We start from the raw sequence: 23,856 nt of genomic DNA, 5'->3' as shown, positions 1-23,856 counted from the left end.
GCAGAACTCAAATTCTAGTAAAAAGACCAGACTTAATGGTCTGACTTAGGCTGGAGGGACCATGGAAGACAAGGCCCCTAGAATCTCTGTTAGCCCAAAACTAAAACCATTCCCGAAGCCAACTCTTCAGACAAAGATTAGACAGTACTATAAGACATAAAATGATACTCATGAAGAGTGTGCTTCTTAGGTCATGTAGATGCAAGACAAATGGGCAGCTCCTGTCTGAAGGCGAGATGAGAAGGCAGAAAGGGACAGGAGCTGGTTGAATGGACATGGGAAATCCAGGGTGGAAAGGAGAAGTATGCTGTCACATTACAGGGAGAGCAACTAGGGTCCCATAACAATGCGTATATAAATTTTTGTATGAGAAACTAACTTGAATTGTAAACTTTCACTTAAAGAACAATTAAAAGAAGAAAAATTTAAAAATATACACTAAAAGCAATCAAAAGAAGGCAAATCTAGAAAGTCTGGTTCTCAGATCAGTTCCTAAAGTCAGCAGAGCAAGTCGACTGTTGTTAAACCAAAAACAGACCCACTGTCATTGAGGTGATTCTGACTCATAGCAACCCTATAGGACAGGGTAGAACTAGCCCACAGGGTTTCCAAGGAGTGGCTGGTGGATTTGAACTGCTGACCTTTTGGTTAGCAGCCAAATGCTTAACCACTGCACCACCAGGGCCCCACCATTGTTAAAGGGGTCTTTTAATCCAAAGATGTTCCCAAGACTCATTATCCAGAAGGGTACCCCACCTGTAAGACAATAAGGTTCTACTGCCTTTTCATATCCTCAAGTGTGGCAAGCATGCCACAGACAAAATTCAGCTGTGGTTATCCATTAAGCTCCATTTAAAATTCCTTGAATCAGCTGAACTCTGCATTACACAAATAAGGAGAAAGTATGGTGCTGGTGTAGTAAGAGCACCCATTTAGTAACAGTACAACTGCCTAAGTGATGGTGTTAGTTTTTGTTTCTCCTTCAGAAGAAAGTATAAGTTCACCTCACATGACCCAGGTCCTCTAGACTAACAAAGGGGAAAACTAGGAATACTCCTGTACTTTCAGTGTCTTTAGGTCTGCAGACAGTGAAGTAGAAATGAGGCCTTACTGTGGGGTGGAAAGAACTTTCTTCATGTAGGGAATTTACTCCCAACTTGACAAAACTCAAGCTTGTGCCATTTCAGAGTTTATTACCAAACCCTTCAAAGTGTGCTAATTTGTCACTGAACAAATGAAAACTGAGCATAATAGGAAAACTAAGCCTAATTAGTCATGTAAAAACCTAGCCAATAAAGCCCCTAAAATAGAAAGATGGCCTCTTATAACACAAGCAGTAAAATTTTCCAAAGAAAGTCAGCACAACTGGACGAAACCAGAGCTCAGAAATTTCCTGAATACAACCAAACACGTCAAGGGACAGAGTAGCAGGGGCAGGAGTCTGGGGACCATGCTTTCAGGGGACATCTAGGTCAATTGGCATAACAAAGTTTTTTAAGAAAACGTTCTGCATCCCACTTTGATGAGTGGCATCTGGGGTCTTAAAAGCTAGCAAGTGGCCATCTAAGATGCATCAGTTGGTCCCAACCACCTGGAATAAAGGAGAATGAAGAACACCAAAGACACAAGGAAAGTATTAGCTCAAGAGACAGAAAGGGCCACATAAACCAGAGACTTCATCAGCCTGAGACCAGAGGAACAAGATGGTGCCAGCTACCACAATGACCACCTGGACAGGGAACACAACAGAGAGTCCCTGACGGAGCAGGAGAAAAGTGGGGTGCAGAACTCAAATTCTAGTAAAAAGACCAGACTTAATGGTTTGATTGAGACTGGAGGGACCCTGGAAGACGTGGTCCCCAAGCTGTTAGCCCAAAACTAAAACCATTCCCGAGGCCAACTCTTCAGACAAGACTGAGCAATGGGACATAAAATGATACTCGTGAAGAGCGTGCTTCTTAGCTCAAGTAGATACATGAGACTAAATGAACAGCTCTCATCCAGAGGTGAGATGAGAAGGCAGAGAGGTCAGGCGCTGGTTGAATGGACACGGGAAATCAAGCGTGGAAAGGAAGAGTGTGGTGTCACGGTATATGGAGAGCAAGTAGGGTCACAAAACAATGTATGTATAAATTTTTGTATGAGAGACTAACTTGAATTGTAAACTTTCACTTAAAGCACGAAAATAAAACTAAAAGAAAAAAAGTTTCTGAAGGCTTAATTTTGTTTTCACTGTATAGCTAGAACTCATGTAATATGCATGTTTATTTGTAAACATTTTTCTTGAAAAATGGTGTTTTATAGATAATCTATTCATCTTTGCAGATATTTAACATGTCACTACACAAAATGGAAAAATACTTAAAATTACTTTCAGTATTTCAAATTTAGCCAGCTGCACAGATCCAATCAAACTGTTAATGGTAGCAACCAAGTGAACAGAATTTCTTATGCTCATTTAGACAAAATCTATGTACTTCAATGAACTGAAAAAATGGGGTGGTAAGACTTACTTGCTACTCCTGATGCAAGTCCATAGAGCAGTCCTCCCCCATCAGATTGCTGAGGAAAAACATGGGCTCCTGGAGGAGGTGGTTTTTCTTGTCTGATAAAGTTATACAGTAAGGTTTTCACAAGTTTGCTGGTGTAGGAAAGACTATAGAAAAAAAAAAAAAGAAAGAAAAACTCCCATTTATGGCAGTCTGCTGATTCTGTATAATGACACAGAAATAATTTTGCCATTAATATAAACGGGTTAATACAATTCAAATAAATGCTAGCACTGTCAGATAATAGTGAAGACCATGGGCTTTGTGGTCAGACCTGAAGTTTAATTCTTACTTTGCCTCTTACTACAACAGAAACACTGGTAAAATCGCTTAAAACTCTTTGAGCATCAGTTACCGCATCTGTAATCTGTATAAAAGTGTGAGATATTATAAATTCAGTGCATAATATACTACCTCACAGTTGGAAAAATGATAGGAATATAAAACCAGAAGGGAAAAGCAAGAATTAATAATAAAAGGGTACTTTTTAAGTATGAAATTTATACCTGCACACAAAAATATGTGTATAGGTGTTTTAATGGTAATACTTTTTGCTTTTAAGTTGTGATGGGAGAAGAAGGGAGAGAAAATAGGTTAAAAGGGATATGTGTTCAAAAATTGGTGATAAAACCAATTTCTATAATCTAGAAGAAAATTTTAATAGACTCTTGAATGTACTACTGAGCTTTTTAAAATATGGCTTCCAAGATGAACCAAAATTAGGTAAAGAGCACATAATGGGTTTAAATATCTGGAACCACATACTATAAAAACCTAACAACTGAGAAAATAAGAACATCAGCATTCTCTATGTGTATGAAAAAGGCAACCTCAATACCTCATACACTGTAAAGAATGAAGTTCAGAGAGTCTTGTGAAACAAAGCACTACCTTCAAACCAAGGCCATTGAGAATGTCACTATCAGAGGTGTGTTTTCTGATAGGAGGTTATTGGAACACAAAGGAAATAATAATAGAAGTCTTATATCTTCTGGTTCCAAATCTCATGCCCTTTCTTATCAGTGATTTTCAAATATGGTTCCAAAGAGCCCTAAGGGGTTCTCAAAATGTGCCCAGGTATAATCAAGGTAGAAGGAAGTTACTACAGAGGCAACCAAGGTAGTAAGAAGGATGTGGAAAAAACAAAGCTCCCAACTCCCTGCACACTTTAATCAAAGCTGCTTTATTTTATGTTTTACAATTTAATGTTCTGTGAAGATTAAGTCAACAGGAGGGGTGTGCAGATGCGCTCGGATGTGTGTGAATTTAGTACTTATCTATTCCCATCACCATCAGCTAGGAGACTGAAAGTTCTGCTCAGCATCATAGCCCCAGACCCTAACACAATGCCTGGCACTTGGTAAGCACACAATAAATATTTGTTGAATAAATGAAGGTAGGAAAAATCAGTTAAGAGGCTGTTAGGCAGATGGAGTAGTCCAAGCACCTGGTGATAGGGCACAGATGACAGTAGCTTCAAAGGGACTGGTGAGAAGAGGAAGATACAAAAATAATTTTGAATGAACAAATATGACTTGATAACTGCTTACACATAGAGAATGAAGGGAAAGGAAGAAGAAAAACGACTTCAAAGTGTCAATTCTACAAAGCAACTACTGGAGAACCTAATAAGCTGAGGGACTAGAGGGGCAAGGAGACACGGAGAGTTTGAACAGGAAAGCAGAATCTCGTTCCACATATGTTGGACCTGAAGTAATGACAGAACAATCAGTGGAAACATTTAGTTGGGATAACACTCAGGTAAAAGGACAAGACCACAAATACAGGTTTACACAATAAAAAAACTAGGTAAATTTAAAAAAGAAACATACCATCGACCCTGCATCAAATACTTGTGACTGATGCTCTCTCGTAAAACTTCTTTGTGAAAGAGTTGGCAGGAAAGAAAGACAACCATTGTTGATACAGCTTCTAGTGATATTTCATATGTAATATCTCTGGAAAAATGAGGAAAAAAACAGGATAATGATCACTTTGCAAGATTAAGATACTGCTCTTTTTGAAATACACTATACATTTAAAAACACAAATCTAAATATTCAACATTTTTCTAGATTATAAAAAAAATACTAATACGTTTAACATAAAAATTAAGTCGAGAGAAAACACTAAACCCTTTCCCAGTCATCAGCTCTAGAATTTGGATCTAGTATCCCATTATTTCCTTATTTTCCAGTTCCCGTCTCCTTACTGAACGACAAGTCTATTCATGCATAAGGGAAAGAGTTACCAGCAGTGTTCTGCTTTGGAGATTCACTCTAGAGCCCTTAGGTTGACACCTATTTAGTTATAGTCCAGAAACAAATACTCAGATTGTAAAACTGAATTCACAGTGCAGGGAAGAAAACAACGCCTTGTGGAGCTGATAATCACTTTACAATAAGGACAACGTTATACCCCAGATCTTCTGTCTCCAGTGTCCACTTTCTCAAAACCAACTTCGCATGTTTAGCAAGATAAGAACAGTAAACAAATCACTACCGTTTTATTAAGCATATTTCCATTATGAAAGACTACCTTTATTCTCCCAAGATGTTAACCCCTTTTAGAAACAAATCAAATAAAAAGGAAATAAAGTTTCGATTTAGCACGCAGCTCAGGAACAAATGCATCAAGAAATCTTTAGTTGCTGCAAAGCTTAAACAGGATTATCATGGGGAACAGTAAAATGTTAATACCAGGGAAGTGGAAATCTCAACAACATAGCAAAAAGGGTAACTTCAAAAGATTACCAAAATATTTTTACAGAACTGAAGTATTCATGCAAAGCCCAAAGAAAAATACTTAACATCTATTTAGGTGAAGGTTCATTAAGCAAATTAAAAATTACTTGATTCTAGAATCGGGCAAGCTTAAATTCAACCAGATACTTTAAGGACTTACTGCTGCTAGAAATATATTTTTAAAACAAAATATACAGAACAATACCAGAGGCCCATGCAACTGACCTTGTTATATAATGAATAAATCTCAATTCTACTCAGAAATCTGACTTTTGAAGTACTGAAGAACAATTCTTTTTTTTCCCCTAAAATTTTGAAAATTATTTGTTGTATGTATTAACCACACAAAAGTCAATTCTTATATTTACTTCTCTCCTGAACTGAATCTAGGTGATTTCCAAACTTTCACCAAAGAAATCCTAGGCAAAATTTCGTGACAAAAAATACAGAGCTGAAGATTATAACTGAATTCACAGATAGATAATGTCATGGATTGAACTGTGACCCTCAAAAATATGTGTATCAGTTTGGCTAGGCTATGATTCCCAATACTGTGTGATTGTCCACCATTTTGTCATCTCTTTGTGATTTCCCTATGTGCTGTAAATCCTATCTCTATGATGTTGATGAGACAGGATTCCTGGCAGTTATGTTAATGAGGCAGGACTCAATCTACAAGATTAGATGGGTCTCAAACCAATCTCTTTTGAGATATAAAAGAGAGAAGCGAGCAGAGAGACATGGGGACCTCATACCACCAAGAAACAAGAGCCAGGACAATAGCACGTCCTTTGGGTCAGAGGTCTCTGCGCTGAGAAGCTCCTCAACCAGAGGAATATTGATGACAACGACCTTCCTCCAGAGCCGACAGAGACAGAAAGCATTCCCTTGGAGCTGACAGCCTGAATTTGGACTTGCAGCCTACTAGACCATGAGAAAAAAAATTTCTCTTTGTTAAAGCCATTCACTTGTGGTATTTCTGGAATTAGATATTGGTGATGGTTACACAACTCTGTACTATACTAATAACCACTGAACTGTATACTTTAAAAGGGTGAATTCTATGGCATGTGAATTATAACTCAATGAAGTTGGTATTCAAAAAAAAAAAAGAGACAAAGCTCTCTAAATGATTATGTGGAAAGACTGTCAAGACTGATTGTTAAATATCGGAAAAAAAAGTTCAAAACAATATGTATAATTTTCTACCTTCTGTGTAAGAAAAGGATGAAATAAGAATCTATATTCATAAATGTGTATATATGCATGAAAATTTTCAGGAAGGATACATAAGAAACAGTGGATACTTACGGAGGCAGATGGGAGGGCTGGGAAGATGAGAAACAAGGATGAGAAAGAGACTGCTCATGTACACTTTGTATGTGTTTGAATTTTTGAACAATATAAATTTATCATCTATTTTTAGAAAGTTAAATAGCTAAAAATTGAGGATTTCCAGAAATGTTCAAAAGTAAACTTTTATCAATTAAAATCTGATGACATATTAAAATAAGAGCCAACAAAAAACTAAGTCACCCAAATCACACTGTGGTATGCTGCAGGAGCCACAGGCCCAAACTTCGGAAACTAAGATCTGCTTGTAAGTTGTCTATTAACTTGCTCTGTGAACTTCAGCAAATAACTCCTCTGTGTCAGTTTTCTTATTTTTAAATAAGTACACCAAACAAGATGATCTCTAATGCCATTTCCTGCTGTAACTTTCTATAATGCTCAGAAAAGGAATTGAAGGCAATGTTTGGCTTTAGGGAAGACAAAATTAAAAATATATTAATTGGGCTCTCTTAAGTGCCAAATAATCAGGGGAAAGCGTTAGAGAAGCCAACATTTGAAAGAAACCAAAATTCTACCATGCTGAGTGTGGTGGTTCTTAAAAGAAGAAAAATGTTTTAATGTCCCTGTAAAATCTTCAGAAGATTTTCATTACACAATTGCCAACACAAAATCAACTTTAAACAGCCACAATGTTACCCTGGCTGTCACAGTATCCCAGGAACTTTCCACCATCTGGTCTGGAAATGTCCTAGAACACACTACTGTTGGAGCAAGTTATTAATTTCATGTGAAGAAAAAAAAAACTGTTGTAATGACCTTGTACTGCTATGCTGAGGCAGAGTGGAAGACTTGGATAAAGACAAAAGCCTCCATGAAATGGTGTTAGTGTTGGCTAAGGACAAGCTCAAGGACTATGGAGGGAAAAAAAACATGTTCCCCGACTTACTACTGGATAAGAAATCTAATGGTATTGTACATGGAACATGAGTTTAACAAAAACAACTAATGAGTTTAAAGGCTTAAGACCAAATTTAAGAAACATCAACATAGAGATTCCAGGAGTCAAATATGAGGAAAGACTTAAAAGTGGTATATTACATATACTAACTATCTTAGTTATCTAGTGCTGCTATAACAGAAATACCACAAGCGGGTGGCTTTAACAAACAGAAATTTATTTTCTCACAGTTTAGGAGGCTAGAAGTCTGAATTCAGGGCACCAGCTCTATGCGGAGGCTTTCTCTTTCTGTCGGCTCTGGAGGAAGATGCTTGTCTCTTTGGGCTTCTGCTCCTGGGAGATCTTCATGTGGCTTGGCATCTCTCTTCCCACATCTGAGTCTTTAGCTTGTTTAATCTCTTTTATTTATCAAAAGAGACTCATTTAAGACCCAGCCAACAATAATCCTGTCTCATTAACATAATAAAGACAATCCATTCCCAAATGGGGTTGTAACCAGAAAAATAACATATTTTGGGGAGACAAAGTTCAACCCATAACACTACAAAAATACTGATGTCTACTTTGAAAAGTTAACAAATCAAAGAGATGTTAATACTCCTCATGTATAAGAGTTAACAAAGGAATAAAGTGCCTAGGGATTAGGAGTCAAGAAATCTGGATTCTAGTTTCAGACATCCCACTCTAGTCTCAGACCTGCCACTTTATCTTTCAAATTCATCATCTAAAAAATGAGATGTACCACATAAACTCAAATATCCATTCCATGATTTTATGGTTTCTCAAATACTACATATGTAACAATGCAACAAATGTACAAAATATAGTCTAGTCACAGATCTTCTTGAAATAAAGTTCAATGCAAAAAGAGCTTTTATAAATATCCTAAAAAATAAAAAATTAAGATGGATCGATTAAATAGATACCCAATGATAAAGCAAATATAGTAAATTTATAATTATTAGAGAATCTGTGGTGTGTACATGGGTGTCCAAAGTGCAATTAGTTCAACTCAAAACTTTGCACTTATAAAAAAAGGAAAAATCAAAGAACAAGAGCTTTCAGGAATTAAAAATAATAGCAAAAACTGATTGAAAAGGAACTAGAAATGACTTTTAAATAGTGAAGAGATGCTCAATCTCATTCATAATAAGAAAATACATCAAAATCACAACGTGATTTCCATTTTTAACTTATCAAAAATGTGTATAAATAGGTAATACTGGCAAGGCACCATTAAGTGTTTTTGGTGGAAATATAATTGTTATACTCTCTGTAGATTACAATATTTACCAAATGTATCAAATTTTTATCAAAATATGAAATATGCATACTTAACAATTCCAACTCTAAGGTTTATATTATGGCTACATTTGCATAAGTGCAGAAAAAGTATCTACGTACATGAATATTCATTGGAGCATTGCTTATAACAGCAAAAGACTGGAAACAAACTAAACAATTTTTATGAGGCACTGGTTAAATTACGATATATTCAGACAATACATACACAGCTATAAGAAAATTAAAGTAGATCTATAGCTACTGATTCAGGAAAAAATCAAGTTAAAAGTGAAAAAAGCAAGCTGCAGAACAGTTTGTATGGTACAGTATCATTTTTATTTTTAAAAAATTTATACATGATACCACTGGTTGCCGCTGGGTAGAGGGACTAAAGGATTAGGGACCAAGGATCTGAAGTGAGAGGAAGGCTTACACTTTTTCTCTTTGTACTCCCTTTCATACTAATTTTTTTTCATGCACATATACTACCTATTCAGAAATGAGTCAAATATTCTAATAAAGATATTTGATGAGGTAGGTCAAAAGATACAAATCAAGAAATTTTCAACAAACTACAATTTAAAAAAACGAAACAGATGAAAAGTGTTGAGATAAGAGAGGCTAAATCTACAAAGTCTGATATTTGAACATGAATTTTAGAGAGATAAGGAAAAAAAGAGGGGAGAGGAAATAAATAAGGAAATAATACAAAAAACACACTTCAGATACGTCTGAAGAACATGGATTTACTGACTGAAAGGCTGACCTAAATAACCAGTTGCTGTCTAGTCAACTCCAACTCATGGCGACCCCATACGTGTTTCAGAGTAGAACTGTGTTCCATAGAGATTCAGTGACTGATTTTTCAGAAGTAGATCACCAGGTCTTTCTTCTGAGGCACCTCTGAGTATACTTGAACCTCCAACCGTTCAGTTAACAACTGAGCACATTAATCATCTTCACCACCCAGAGACTATTGCCCTAAATAAGCAGCCCATAAATCAAAAAAAATCAACCATACCCAAACACATCGTCAAATTTCAGAATTCTAAAGACAAACCTAAGACTCTAAAAAGTTCCAGAGAGAGAGAAATAAAAACCTACAAAGCGATGCAAATCAAATGACATCAGGATTTGCTTTAGCAACACTGAAGGCAATAAAGCAATGTCTTCAAAACTCTAAGGAATAAAGATTCTCAACCAGAAAATTATACCTGGTTTAATTCCAATTCATGTATGAAAATAAAGATGTAAGAACTAAAACTTTCTTAGGAAACTAAAAAAAAAAATGTGCTCCATTAAAAAAAAAAATGGGGTGGGGGGAATTAAACCAGGACAGGTTAAAAAAACAAACAAACAAACAAACAAGCAAATAAACAAACCAGGAAACAGTAGAAGCAACCAAAGTGTGATGGTTAAGGTTGTGTGTCAACTTGGCTGGGCCATGACTCTCATTGGTTTGGCAGTTATGTAATGATATAATCTGACAGTTATGCAATGATGTAGTCATCCTCCGTGATGTGATCTGATGTGATGAGCCAATCCGTTTTACAGGGCGTTTCATGGACATTCTGGCAAAGCTTGCTTGCTTGCTCTGGATCCCGCATCCAGCTTGTCATAATCTGACCTCCAGTTCTTGAGACTTGAGCCAGAGGCCTGCCATACTGCCTGACAATCTTGGGTTTATCAGCCCCTGCAGCTATGTGAGTCAGGAGAAGCCTCCGGCATGATGCCTGACCCAGGGACTTGGGACTTGCCAGCCTCTACAACCCCATGAGCCATTTCCTTTATATATATGTATACATATGTACACACACACATACACACACTTCACTAATTTTGCTCCTGTACAGAACCCGGCCTAAGACACCAAGAAAACAGTGAAGTGAAATCCAACATGGTGCAACACTTGAAGAAACAGTTTGACAGTTTCTTAAACACACTTACCATACAGATCAAAAAATAATTTAATGAATCAAGAAATGGTGGTTTATCTGTCCTCTGAAAGTATCCACTTTATTTCTTGGATATACTTACATCATTTCTTTCTGGAAATACAAGTACCTAAATCTGAATACATATTCTTAATTTCTTTTCTTTTTTACATAAAAGGTAGCATACTATTTATACTGTTCTGCATCTTGTTCTTTTCACTTAACAACATATCATAGAGATTTTTACATATCAGTATCTATAGAGCCTCCTTATTTGTTTTACACAGCTGCATAGTAGTCCATTTTGTAGTTGGACCTGAGTTTATTTTAACCTATCGAAATTGATGGATATCTGTAGTGTTTCCAACCTTTGCTATCACAAGCAATACTGCACTGTTTGCTAAATTCCCCTACACAGAGTTGTGCCATTATGTATTTTCATTAATGAAATATCAAGGTGCCTGTTTCACACAGATACATCAATAGAGTATGTTTTCAAACTTTTGGATTTTTGAAAATAGGGGATAAGTCATATCTTAGTGCAGTATGAATCTGCCTTTCTTTCCAGAGGAGGGAGACTAAGCATCTTTTCATAAGTTTAACGTCAGTTTCTTTTTCTGTTAACTCTCTTTTCCATATCTTTTGTTCATTTTTACAATGGGTTATTGGTCTTTTACTTTTCAATTTCCTAGGAACTCTTTAAATACGTGGGAAATTAGTCATTTTTCTACTATATGAATTACAAATATTATTTTCCGTTTTGTCATTTACAATCTACTTTGCTTTTATCTTTGATACACAGAAATGTATCACTATTATATCAGCAAATTAAACAATACACCAATTTGTGTTTTCTAGATTGCGAGTCATAGTTAGGAAGACCTTCCACATGGTAGATTAAAGTAAAATTCTTTTCTGCTTCCTTCCAGTGTTTTTTATTTCCTTTTTCCTAATATTTAAATTTTTATCCATTTTAATTTATCACGGTGTTTATCAAGCATTTATCCTGCCTTTCCTGAACAAACTGTACTTCACATTACCAAATAATGGATGAGAGAAAGGATCACTTAATAGAAATAGTCTAGCTAATTAATAGATTGGAACACTTAATATTGTTATGATGTTAATACCACTCAAAATGATCTACAGATTCAACACAATCTCTATCAAAATTCTAGCAGCTTTTTGTGAAGAAATGGAAAAGTCAATTCTCAAATTTATATGGAATTGCAAGGGGCCCGAATAGCCAAAAGAATTCTGAAAATGACAAACGAAGTAGGAAGACTCACACTTCCTGATTTCAAAGTGGACCACATAAAGTTATAGTAATCAAAACAGTGTGGTACTAGTTTAAGGACAGATATACAGAACAATGGAATAGAACTGAAAGTCCAGAAATAAACCCATACATCTACAGTCCACTGATTTTCAACTAGGATGTCAAGTCCATTCGATGATGAAAGAATAGTCTCTTCAATAAATGGTGCTGTGAAAACTGAACCTCCATAAGCAAAAGAATGAAACTGGACACAAATTTCATGTCATACATAAAAATTAACTAAAAAATATAAGAACTAAAACCATAAAACTCTTAGAAGACAACGTAACAGTAATGCTTTGGGACCTAATTTTTGACAATGAATTCTTAGATATAACACCAGAAGCACAAGCAACAAAAGAAAAGAATAACAAATTGGATTTTATTTAAAAAAAAAAAAACTTTTGTGTACCGTGGGACTTTATCAAGAAAGTGAAGAAACATCCTTAGAAATGGAAGGAAATACTTGGTAACCCTACATCTGATAAATGTTTAATAACCAGAATATATAATGAACTTCTACAACTCAATAAACAAAAGACAAACAGACCAATTAAAAATGCACAAAGAACTTGAATAGACATTTCTTCAAAGAAGATATAAAAATTCTCAATAAGCATATGAAAATATACTCAACACTATTTGCCATTAGGGAAATGCAAATCAAAACCACAAGATACCACTTCACACACCACTAGGATGACTATTATCAGAAAAATAAGTGTTGATGAGGATATGGAGAAATTGGAACCCTCAAACATTGCTGATGGGAATTTAATATGGTACAGCTACTGTGGAAAACAGTTTGACAGCTCCCCAAAGAGTTAAACCTTGGATTTAATATTCAAAATCAATATTCAAATTTTCCACAATATAATATGATAGAGCTATTCCAATACTAGGTATATACCAAAAAAAAGAAAACAGCAACTCAAATCATGTTAAACTAATGTTTATAACTGCTCTATTCACAGTAGCCAAATATTTGGGTTGGAAACAATCTAAATGCTCATGGATAAACAAATTGTGGTATGTCCATATAATGGAATATTATTCAGGAATAATAAGGAATGAAATGCTGATACATGCTACAATGTGGAGGATCCTTGAAAACATTATGCTAAATAAGTCAGACATAAAAGGACAAATAGTGTATGATCCATTTATATGAGCTATCTAGAATAGACAAATGCATAGAAACAAAAGTTTACTAGTGGTTACCACAGGCTGAGAGGAGGACGAAACGGGGAGTTATGTTTAATGATTACTGAGTTTCTGTTTGAGATGATGAAAAACTTTTGGAAATGGATAGTGGTGATGGTTGCACAGCATGGTGAAAGTAACTAATGTCACTGAATTGTACACAAAATGGTGTTTTGTTACATGTATTTTACCACAATAAAATAAATAAAATAAAAAAAAAAAAGAAATGGTGGTATATTAGTTAGAAATATAAAGGTAAGATAAAGATAAAGGCCAGAACAGCTAAAATTGAAAGTAGTTGCCTCTGGGAAGGATAAAATGAGATGGAATAGAAGATATCTGTTTCTCATTTTAAGCCCTATGTGCTATTTGATTTTTTTCGCAGATCATTTACATACATATATTACAATTTAAAATAAAATTTCAACATCAATGGCTAGTATCAAATATCCAAATACAATGTAATCTGGATTATGCCTGAAAAAAATTACTCTATAAAGAACTAATTGATATGTGTCAGAAAATTTTAAAAAGAAAAATAAATTGTTGGTAGAGTTAAAATCTGCAGGTAGTAATGTCAAACCACCTCGTTCATATTTTGCTACAAACATATATATAACTGCAAAAGAAATTAACAAAAGCATTCAGTATCATTCTTGCCATTTTAAGAGTAAAACTTCTTTGAAAACAGACAGTCAACATTTTCAGGGCTCAGCTTCCCAATAATCCTGCAAACTGACCTTACGGAAGTCACTTCCCTTCTCTCTACTTCAGTGACATCATATATAAAATAAAAGAGTTGGAATAAATAAAATAAGCTTAATTCCAGTTCTAAAAATCCAATGACTATATGACTCTACATAGCCCATAATTTGCAAGGAAATTTGTGTAAGCAGGCAAAATGACAGCCAGGATTCAGGACTCTGCTTTTGCTGCTGCTAATCTTTCACACCTAGTACCGGTCTAGAACCAGTCCTCAGAAATGGCCAGAGAAGCTCGTCCAAGCAGCTTGACACAACAGAAACTTGCTTCAGTGCCTGCATAGATCATTCAACCCTGCCCTTCCAAATCTCTTACCGCCTGCATCCTGTGCTCACTAAACTTGTTAATGACCAAGAGCTACTGCTTTTTACTGACAGTTTAAAATATGAAAATTAACTTGGAAGTATATAAATTCAATATATTTCTAGAGTACTTAGTGTATGTAAGATAACACATCTTATAATTACATAGTATTTACAAAATTTACAAAAGCAATTTCTGTATCTAAAAATTTAAATAACTGAACTAGATGGCTTCAAACGTCTGTTCCAACTGACAATCTATGACCTATTAACCCCAATTTTAAAATGAGAAAACCGAGGCCTGGAGCGACACTACTAGTTGGTGGTAGAGCTAGGACTCAAACCATTATCTTCTGGATCTAGTGCTACTGGTGATCTTTCTGCTACATAATACACCCTATATTTATTGACAATAATCAGTTAAGCATTTATGAACAATCTAAGCAGATATCTTGTAAAATCAACATTACTTAAGGTTACTGAATATATTTTGGTCAGATTTCTTCAATAAAACCAGGTAATGATTTATATATATTTTTTAAACTGGAATCCCCACCCCCCCATGGCACCAGACATCAATTTTCAAACTGCAAAGTTACTGTGAACTTAATACATAATACTGTCTTGGTAAAAGAAAATGCTATAATCTTTAACTCGGTGCTTAAAACGTCTTAAATGCCTCCTAATTCATCCAGAAAGCTGTACTAGATTTCTACCTTACAGCACTTAACACTTAAATGTTGACTTCCTTTAGCCACCCACTCTGTTGAGGCTAGATTTGGAGGAGTATTTAGGTATTAACGTGCAGGGCTGTAGAAAGGCATTTTCCCAACAGTTAGCCCCTTCACTGCCCACCATGGGTCTCTCCAACACCTTTACTCTCTTCCAACAATTGTAGACTTCATAAAGAAACTGTTTTGGCTCCTCAGATTCTTGAACCAACACCTACAGTACTCACTGTTAGCACTCAAAGTTTCAATGTTCAAATTTCCCACAATGTAACATCTACACCAATAACATTAGTCTATGGGTCAAATAAAGGTCCATTTTTAAAATCATTTTATTACATTTCTGAAATCTCGTAGCTAAAATGAATTTTATAAATAAGATTCTTAACCAGTTTTATTTCCCTACAAATACTTCCAAAATGGATTTTAAAGAAATAGCTCTAAAATATACATTATATTCTTGTACGTCTTAATAGACAGAGAACACTAAACATACTCAAATCTTTAGTCTAACATTCAAGTCTTTCCATCAAACACAGTTTTTCCTTCCCTAATCTCCCATAAATCCTCTGCTCTAATCAAATTAATGCACTTATGATTCTCCAAAAAAACACTTTCTTTATTCACACCCAAGAAGTTCTGATACAGCTCCTTGGGTTTCACCAAAAGTAAAAGTTTTTGTGCCTTAAAGGGCATTATCAAGAAAATGAAAAGACAACCTACAGAATGGGAGAAAATATCTGCAAATCATATACCCGATAAGGGTTTAGTATCCCAAATAATCATTTCTCCAAAGAAGATACACAAATGGCCAACAAGTACGTGAAAATATGTTCAACATCACTGGTCATTAAGAAAATGCAAATCAAAACCACAATGAGATACCACCTTACATTCACTAGGTTGGCCATAAAAAGAAAGAAAAATACCAAGTGCTGGCAAGGATGTGGAGAAATTGGAATATTCGTACATTACTAGCAGGAATGTAAAATGGTACAGCCTCTGTGGAAAACAGTTTGATGGTTCCTCAAAATGTTAAACACTGAATTATCACATGTCACAGCAACTCCAAGGGAAATGAAAATATATGTTCACACAAATACTTGTACATGTAGCATTATTCAAATAGCCAAAAAGTGGAAACAACCCACATGTCCATCAACTGATGAATGGATAAGCAAATCTATACAATGCAATGTTATTTAGCCATGAAAAGGAATGAAGTACTGATGCATGCTACTACACGGATGAACTTCAAACACATGATACTAAATAAAGAAGCTACACACAAAAAGGTCACATATCATATGATGCCATTTACATGAGGTTTCCAGAATAGGTAAATCCATGGAAACAGGAAGTGGACTGGTGATTGCCAGAGGCTGGGGGCAGGGCAAAATGGAGAGTGAGTGCTCAGTGGGTACAGGTTTTGAGGTGATGAAAATGTTTCAGAACTAGAGAGAGACAGGGACTGCACAACACTGGGAATATACTAAACGCCACTGAAGTGTACCCTGTAAAATGGTTAATTTTATGTTATGTGAATTTCATCTCAATAAAAAAAATTGAAGGCAAGCTTTTACTCTGGGGAGGCTTACTTAAATTGGCGGGATCAACTCAATACACACTGAAAAATGCCATCACGTACTAAAAGCAATATACGAACAAGTGCATGACTTAATCTTTATTCTAAATCTATAAATGCTGAGAAGTAAGGAGTCCTTGGGTGGTGCAAACAGTTAAGCGCTCAACTACTAACAGAAAGGTTAGTGGTAGAACCCACCAGAGGCACCCTGGAAGACAGGTCTGGCAATCTGCTTCCAAAAAGTCACAACCTGGAAAACACTACAGACCAGTTCTACTCTGTACATATGAGGTTGCCATGAGTCAGAATCAACTCAACGGCAACTAACAACAACAATGGAGTTAACTAAGGATTTCTAGAAGATGTGCAATTTTAATCAGAATTGGAAGATGATATTTATACCTCAGAGAATTAATATTTTATCAAGAAAACCAATCCATCTGTGAAGCTGTATCCACTAATAACATTCAATACAAATGAATTCCTACAAATTCTGGGAGTTTATCTGAACTACTGCAATTGATCCTATTCTCTTAATAAAGTATCATTTAAAACTTAGTTTATACATCTCTAAATATCTGTATGTGCACACGTGTGTGTGTCTTGGTAATCACTTTGCTTTCAATATTAATAGAATGATTGAACAGAGTCTCGTAAGAAATGTTTAAGCTAGTTTTAAATTACCCTTGGTGGTCCGATAAATTTAGATTCCCCTTGCTATCTGCCCGCTAATGCAGCACCAGCATGCTGATGTTAAATGTGCAAAGTCTGATGTTAAGGTGTGACAGTATCCCTTGTTTTCACATGCTAACATTCTCCATTAAATTATAAGATGATCCATAATACTGGCACTACAGTTGTAGTAGATGAAACATATAAAGAGTAATTTGGTTTCACATGGAAACCGTTACCAAGACAATCCTTCTTGTAGAATGAAGTTCCAAGAACATTACCATAAATCATAAGAAATTATTTCAGCAGCTGGTTAAAACTGAGTGTACATAATACAAGACATCTGGTTGTCTGTGCATTTTCAGTTCATTTAAGAAGTATAAACACATTAAAACACTGAAATGTTTGATACATTATAATACTGCTTGCTCCTCAAGAGTGTTCAAGGGGCTGGTCTCTTCATTGTGCTCAAGGCTTATATACCTTCCAAAAAGATTTACTATTTCCATCCCCCTTAACATCACCAAGACATTTTATCAACAAAGGTAAGAATGTACTCATTTAGGATATGTTTTTGGTAATGAAATAAATGCAACAGAAGCGGTGCTATTTCAGAAATTTAAATCAGGAGTACTTGAAGCATCTCACACACACTGACATATAACAAGTAGATAAAATGTGTTTCCTCTCCCTCCTCATTCATCTCTTTCCCTTCTTTTCCCATCTTATTAAGTACTTTAGTTCTTAAATTCTATAAAAGAGTTTATATTTGCTCAGCAGACATACTGAGCACAGACTGTGTAACACACACTGGGCTAAGTTCAATAGAAAAGTACGAAAATCAGGGATATTTAAGGCATCTTATGACCATAATGAATTAAATCTATTTGAGAAGACGGACATACAGGCCAATGGGCAATGACATAATTGCTAAATTAATGCTATAAGCAGTAACAACTACAGAAATTCAGACGGCTATTCCTACTTTGCTGTTTTTAATTGCTGCCAACTCAATTCCAATTCACAGCGATCCCAAGTGTCCAGAGTAGGACTGCTCCATAAGGTTTTCATGACTGTGACCTTTCAGAAGCAGATGGCCAGGCCTGTCTTCCAAGGCACCTCTGGGTGGGTTTGAGCTGCCAACCTTTTGGCTAGTAGTCGAGCACTTAAACCATGTGTGCCACTCAGGGAGCCATAGTCCTACCACTGCTGTTTTATTCAGGGTTTCTGGCTTATCTAACTGTTAAATGGTATAAAATAATAGTGCTCTGGCTCCAGCCTAAATCCTCTTACTTGTCTCCTCATCTATATTCTCCACAGATTACCTCATCTATTCTCAAGACTTCAATGGTCAGCTGTATCTGGACTACAATATAATCCATATTCTAAACTCAGAACACTCCTAAACTCCAAACCCACTCAACTATCTGCTAAATAGACATCTTCACTTTGACATCCTGAAGTCAAAATATCTAACACACAATAACTTGTATGTAATAAAGGGAAGAGTGTAAGAAAAATGTTGGTGTTTCCTTGTCTTCGCAGAAAGAAAAACTTAAAGAATGAATAAGACATAACAAATGGTTATCACCTTAAGGTGTGAGCATTCTCTGATTTGTTGAGTCGTCTACCTCCCCTGACAATGGATTTCCATGTTTACAGTATAATTTTTGTTAAGAGCTATAGCAATAAGAATTGCATTTGACCACATGTAACAGAAATCTAGTACAGTAGCTTAGTCAAAATCGTTTTTTTTTTTTTTTTTTTTTTTTTTTAAATGTAAGAAGGATTCTAAAGAAAAGTAATCCATGGCTGGTATAATAATTCCATAATGTCGTCCATATCTCTGGGACACTGATGGCTCCTGGAATGCTGTTCTTTGTATGTGGCACTCGTTATTACAGTTTCAAGATGCACTGCCTCCACATTCCAGGAAGGAAGACAGGAGAAGGGCAACAAGCAAAAGGCTGATGGGTACATGCTCTGGAAGCTCATGATTTCTGCTTAAATCTCACTAGCCCAAACTAGGTCACATGGCCACATTTAGTTGCCAAGGTATCTGAAAATTAAGCTGGGCACATACTGCCACCCCAAACAATATTTGAGTTCTCTTAGAAAGGGAGGGGAGAAATGATATTGGGCTTGCAAATAGCTGTGTCTGTCACACGACTTCAACCTGCATGGGAAATTTTCCCCTGTGCCCTTCCCTATCAGGTATTCCTCAGTTGTCTCAGCCCTACTTTCTGGTCCCAGTAGTTACAACTGGGTTTGCTGGTTCTCACTTCTAAATCTGTATGAAAATTTTAGATGCTGCACTCATGTGCAACAAAGGCCAAGAGCACATTTTTCTCACAAATATCTCTCTTTCCTTATTGGGTCACAGGCAAATGGCACATTTCTAACCATATCAACATGCAAATTGAAAGCCTGTGATGATAAACTTTAAAATCTACTTCTTCATTTCAAAAATAATTCCTTTAAAAATAATTGTTTGAAAATTGGTTCTTTGGAGGCAAAAAATAAAAAAATAAAAATCACAGAGAATTTAATAGTTTCTGGCTCTCCAAAGGGCCACAGTACATAAAAAAGTATACAGTGTATCTATGGTATGAAAACATCACTGGAGGAAGGGGGAAGGGACAATTAGGGGGAAAAGGCCTAAAAAGGCACCTCAGGGGGACGATAATGAAAAAAAAAGGTTGAGAATCACTACTTTAAAATAACAAACTGAATTAACATTTTGAACCAGATAAGAATTACACTGAGCTATAATGATAGAAACTGAGTTACAGTAGCTAAAACAAATAAGGGTCTATTTTTCTCACATGAAAAGTCCAGGAGGCGAGAGGGTTGGGGAGGGGGCACGGCTGGCAGTTGATGGCTTTGGTTCAGAAGCTCAAAGACGTCAAAGCAGGGGGGTTCTCTGTAAATCTCATGGCACCAAAATGGCCATGCTACTCAAAAGACCTCATTCACATTCTGCACAGCAGGAGGGAGATGTATCAAGAGCAAAACAGTATGCCGCCTAGCTGAGTCAGTTCCCCTTAAAAGAGCTTTGCCCAGAATTCTCATTCGAGGGCTTCCCCCTACAACTCACCAACCACTTCTAGCTTCAAGGAAGGCCGGAAAAGGAAATGGAGAGAACAAATATTGGGTGAACAACTAGCTGTCTCTGCCATATAGGGATGGATTAGTTTCAAAGTAGCAGAGCACCTGACCTTGAACTTCCAAATAACCCTTGCCTTAAACCCTTGTTTACAGAGGGCCGTTAGTCAATCTAGTAATGTGCCTACCATATGCTTAATGTTGCTGGAGAGTTTGGTTAGTTTCCTCTTAACAACATGTAATTCTTGCTTTAATGATGGATAGTCAGGCAAGTATTATTAGGCAACACAGATAAAAGAACCCCACGGATGTATAGGTCCTTAAAAGGCACACATAAAAGTACTATACCAGGACCCACAGATCCTTCAACATGTGATCAATTATCATCTTCAATATACAAAAGAGACAAAATAAATCCTGGCTTAGCCAGAACTTACAAGAGTGGAATATCAGTGATCAACTGCATCAAACAGCAGATCAATTCTTCCAAAAGATCTTCTGAGTCAGAACCTGGTAAGACACATAAAAAGTTTTTTTAACAAAGTATAAAATAGAATGGAGTTGTTTCGAAGTTAGATCTTCATTCCTAACATGAATAAGGACTGTTATAATTACATAAACTCAGGTGGTACTGTTGACCTCTGAATAAAATCCAAATTATGAGTAAGATAGTATCTATTATAATCTTCATCTAGTATAGGAAATTTGAACACCTACTATTAATTATATGGCTCTTAAAGCTTGAGGGTGTCTTATGGCTCCTCTAGGCCTGCAGTTTTCAAATTTCTTATACTGCACTATTTCTTCAAATGAAATCTTACACTAAATTCAAATTAATAAAACAGATAAAAATCAAGCTGCTCTACATGCTTTGTTTGAAGCAGGGATTGAGGACATTTAGCTCCCTCCCCCTCTAAATATCTGACCTTACCCTGATCTTCTTGATGACCTTACCCTGGGGCTCCACAGATCACAGACTGAAAACCATTAATTGAGACCAATCAGGATTTTAGAAACAGCCAAAGAAAACATGGCTTTCCCAAGTCCCATAACAAGTGGCAAAGGCAGGATGCAAATGACCATTCCAACAGAAATGCTCCTCTGCCCCCATCAAATAGCTCTAGCTAAGTGACCTCCTAATTTTCAAGTCCAATTGACATGGAAATTCTGGCTTCTGGACACTACTGACGCCTGCTCCTTCACGAAACTCTTTCCTCCCTTAGTTTCTATGACACCTTATTCCTACCTGACTTCTATTCCTCCCTAGCATCTGTTTCCTCAGCATACCTTTCAACTTGGTGAGTTTCGCCAGTGGCTTTGTTCTCTTCTTACTTCCTATACTCTCCCTGGTCAATCATCACTTATATGTTGATGATTCCTAAATTTATAGTTTTCCTCTTGACCTCTCCATTAAAATTCACATTTTGTATATCCAATTGCTTACTGGCTATCACCACCTAGAGGCATCACCAGTACCTCAAACTCAACATGTTCAAAACTGAATTCCTCTCCCCCAACACTTCAAATCTACCTATTTCTTCTTTTCTCCTTCTTGGTTCATAGCATCAGTAATTCAAGGCCAAAACCCAGACTACTCTCTCTTATTCATCTTTCCGTAACCAATCAATTTCTAGGTCCCCTCAATTACACAGTGCACTTCTCTGATATTTCCTCATTTCCTCTTTTCTTCATCCCCTCTGTCATGTTTTAATTCATTATCTCATCATCTTGGTTCAGTTAAACAAATTCTGCTAAATTAAAACTCACTCCCAAACTCCTTCAAACTTTCCTAATTCATATTCCTACCTCCAATTGTACTCCTCTCTAGTCTAAACTCCAGGTTACTATCAGAGGGAGCTAACTAAACTCCATCCTTTCCTGGCTGAGATCTTTTCAATTGCTTTAAGCCAATTAGTATGTACTAGAAATAATTCCAAGCTCCAAAGTGCATCATGCAAGACTCTTCAAGATGTAGGTCCTTCATCTCTTTCTTTTATCTCCTACAATTATACCCTTTACAAATCAGATTCCAGCAATACCATGCTACCTGCTACATGCCATTTTATGCCTTCTCAATAACATTCCCTCTGCCTGGAATACCTTGTAACAATAAGAATTTGATTTCTTCGAAAGACTATCTTCATCCATCTGAACCATCCTGAGTCTTCATCTCTTCTAACAAACCCAACTCTCTTGCCTCACTTTGAATAAAAATAATCATCTATAAAGCATCTATGCCTTGTGCATATGTCTTTCATTGCATATGTCAGTTACACTATTCCACAATTTTCTGTCTATATGTCAGCAGGTCCTTATTGGGCTTTGTACTTCTGGGGGGCGATGACTGACAAAGAGCTTGGCAAATAGTACACACTCAATATATGTTTGCTGAACTCAACTCAGGTGTCTAAGCATAAATCCAGCAGCTGTTTACAAAGAACCAAAGCACTTGGAGTCTCAAAAAAAGCTTAGCCATTCTTTTCTCTAGACCACAACATCACTTGGTATTCCAAAATTATGAAGAAATTCCTTCCTGCCTCCCACAGATAGAACTGGCACAGTAATCCTCTGAGGGTGAGTACACAGACTTGAAGAGAATATTAAGCATACTGAACACACCAATCAATGCTCAGAAGAATACAGAGCAAGAATTATGTTCAATAACCACTTTAAATACCACTACAAGAAGCTCATAGGCTTGGCTTAATCTAGTGCAGAAAGTAAAATAAGGAAATAAGTAACACTTATCTCTGAGGTTACACGATGAAGAATAAATAAACAAGATTCTAACTAAAATCTCTCCCATTGTCAAGGCTGTCCGACATAACCCAAGTGAATTAACAACCTATTCCACCAAGTTGATTTATTGACACATAGTATGTAGTTAAGACATGCTTGCTGAACAGAAATGTCACTCATTGGCTAATCCTGAACGTAGTGACCCAGACTAAAACCCAATTTAAAATCACTTATTGATTCCCTAAAGAACATTTCAGACTAAATAAATCGACAAGTTTAATAATATACCCCTGTACAGTCAAGCACTCAGAACAGTTTGTTTATTACAGGTGAGGGAACAAGCACTCAGTACCAATAGATGGTACCCAATTGGATTTCTTTCTTCCAAGGGTGCGAACACATCTAATTTTTAAACCTTAAAATGGTGACAAGGTTCTCTATTGGGTATTCCAAATGCCATCTAAATCATGATCTCACCTAAGTTTACAGCTGGGTCAATTAACAAATATATTCACAGCTTTATTACTAATTTAGTATAATGATGATGATGATGATAAATACACTTCACACAAGTAACATGTAACTTTCAAGGTCAAAGCTCTAACAAAACACAGGACAAGAATAAGTGATTTCCAGTTGAAATCTCTGAAGACTTCCATTTACTAAAAGAACATTCCTGC

The 23,856-nt window shown here is 36.1% G+C and overlaps 1 protein-coding gene across 3 annotated transcripts in view; it reads right to left on the bottom strand.

The window, feature by feature from the left end:
* Window positions 1–23,856, bottom strand: part of DYM (dymeclin) — a 265,159-nt gene that overhangs the window by 189,274 nt on the left and 52,029 nt on the right. For all 3 annotated transcript variants that reach the window (XM_023724953.1, XM_004389970.2, XM_023724952.1), the window contains 3 exons: window positions 20,875–20,947; window positions 4,382–4,507; window positions 2,514–2,656 (listed from right to left, as the gene is read on the bottom strand). In XM_023724953.1, coding sequence (XP_023580721.1) covers window positions 2,514–2,656; window positions 4,382–4,507; window positions 20,875–20,947 — 342 coding nt within the window. The remainder of the gene's footprint in view (window positions 1–2,513; window positions 2,657–4,381; window positions 4,508–20,874; window positions 20,948–23,856) is intronic.

Source organism: Trichechus manatus, unplaced genomic scaffold, assembly GCF_000243295.1.
Source record: "Trichechus manatus latirostris isolate Lorelei unplaced genomic scaffold, TriManLat1.0 scaffold00272, whole genome shotgun sequence".
Classification (NCBI taxonomy): domain Eukaryota; kingdom Metazoa; phylum Chordata; class Mammalia; order Sirenia; family Trichechidae; genus Trichechus; species Trichechus manatus.
Note: the sequence above shows the minus strand (reverse complement) of the source record. Positions and strands in the feature narration are given on the sequence as shown.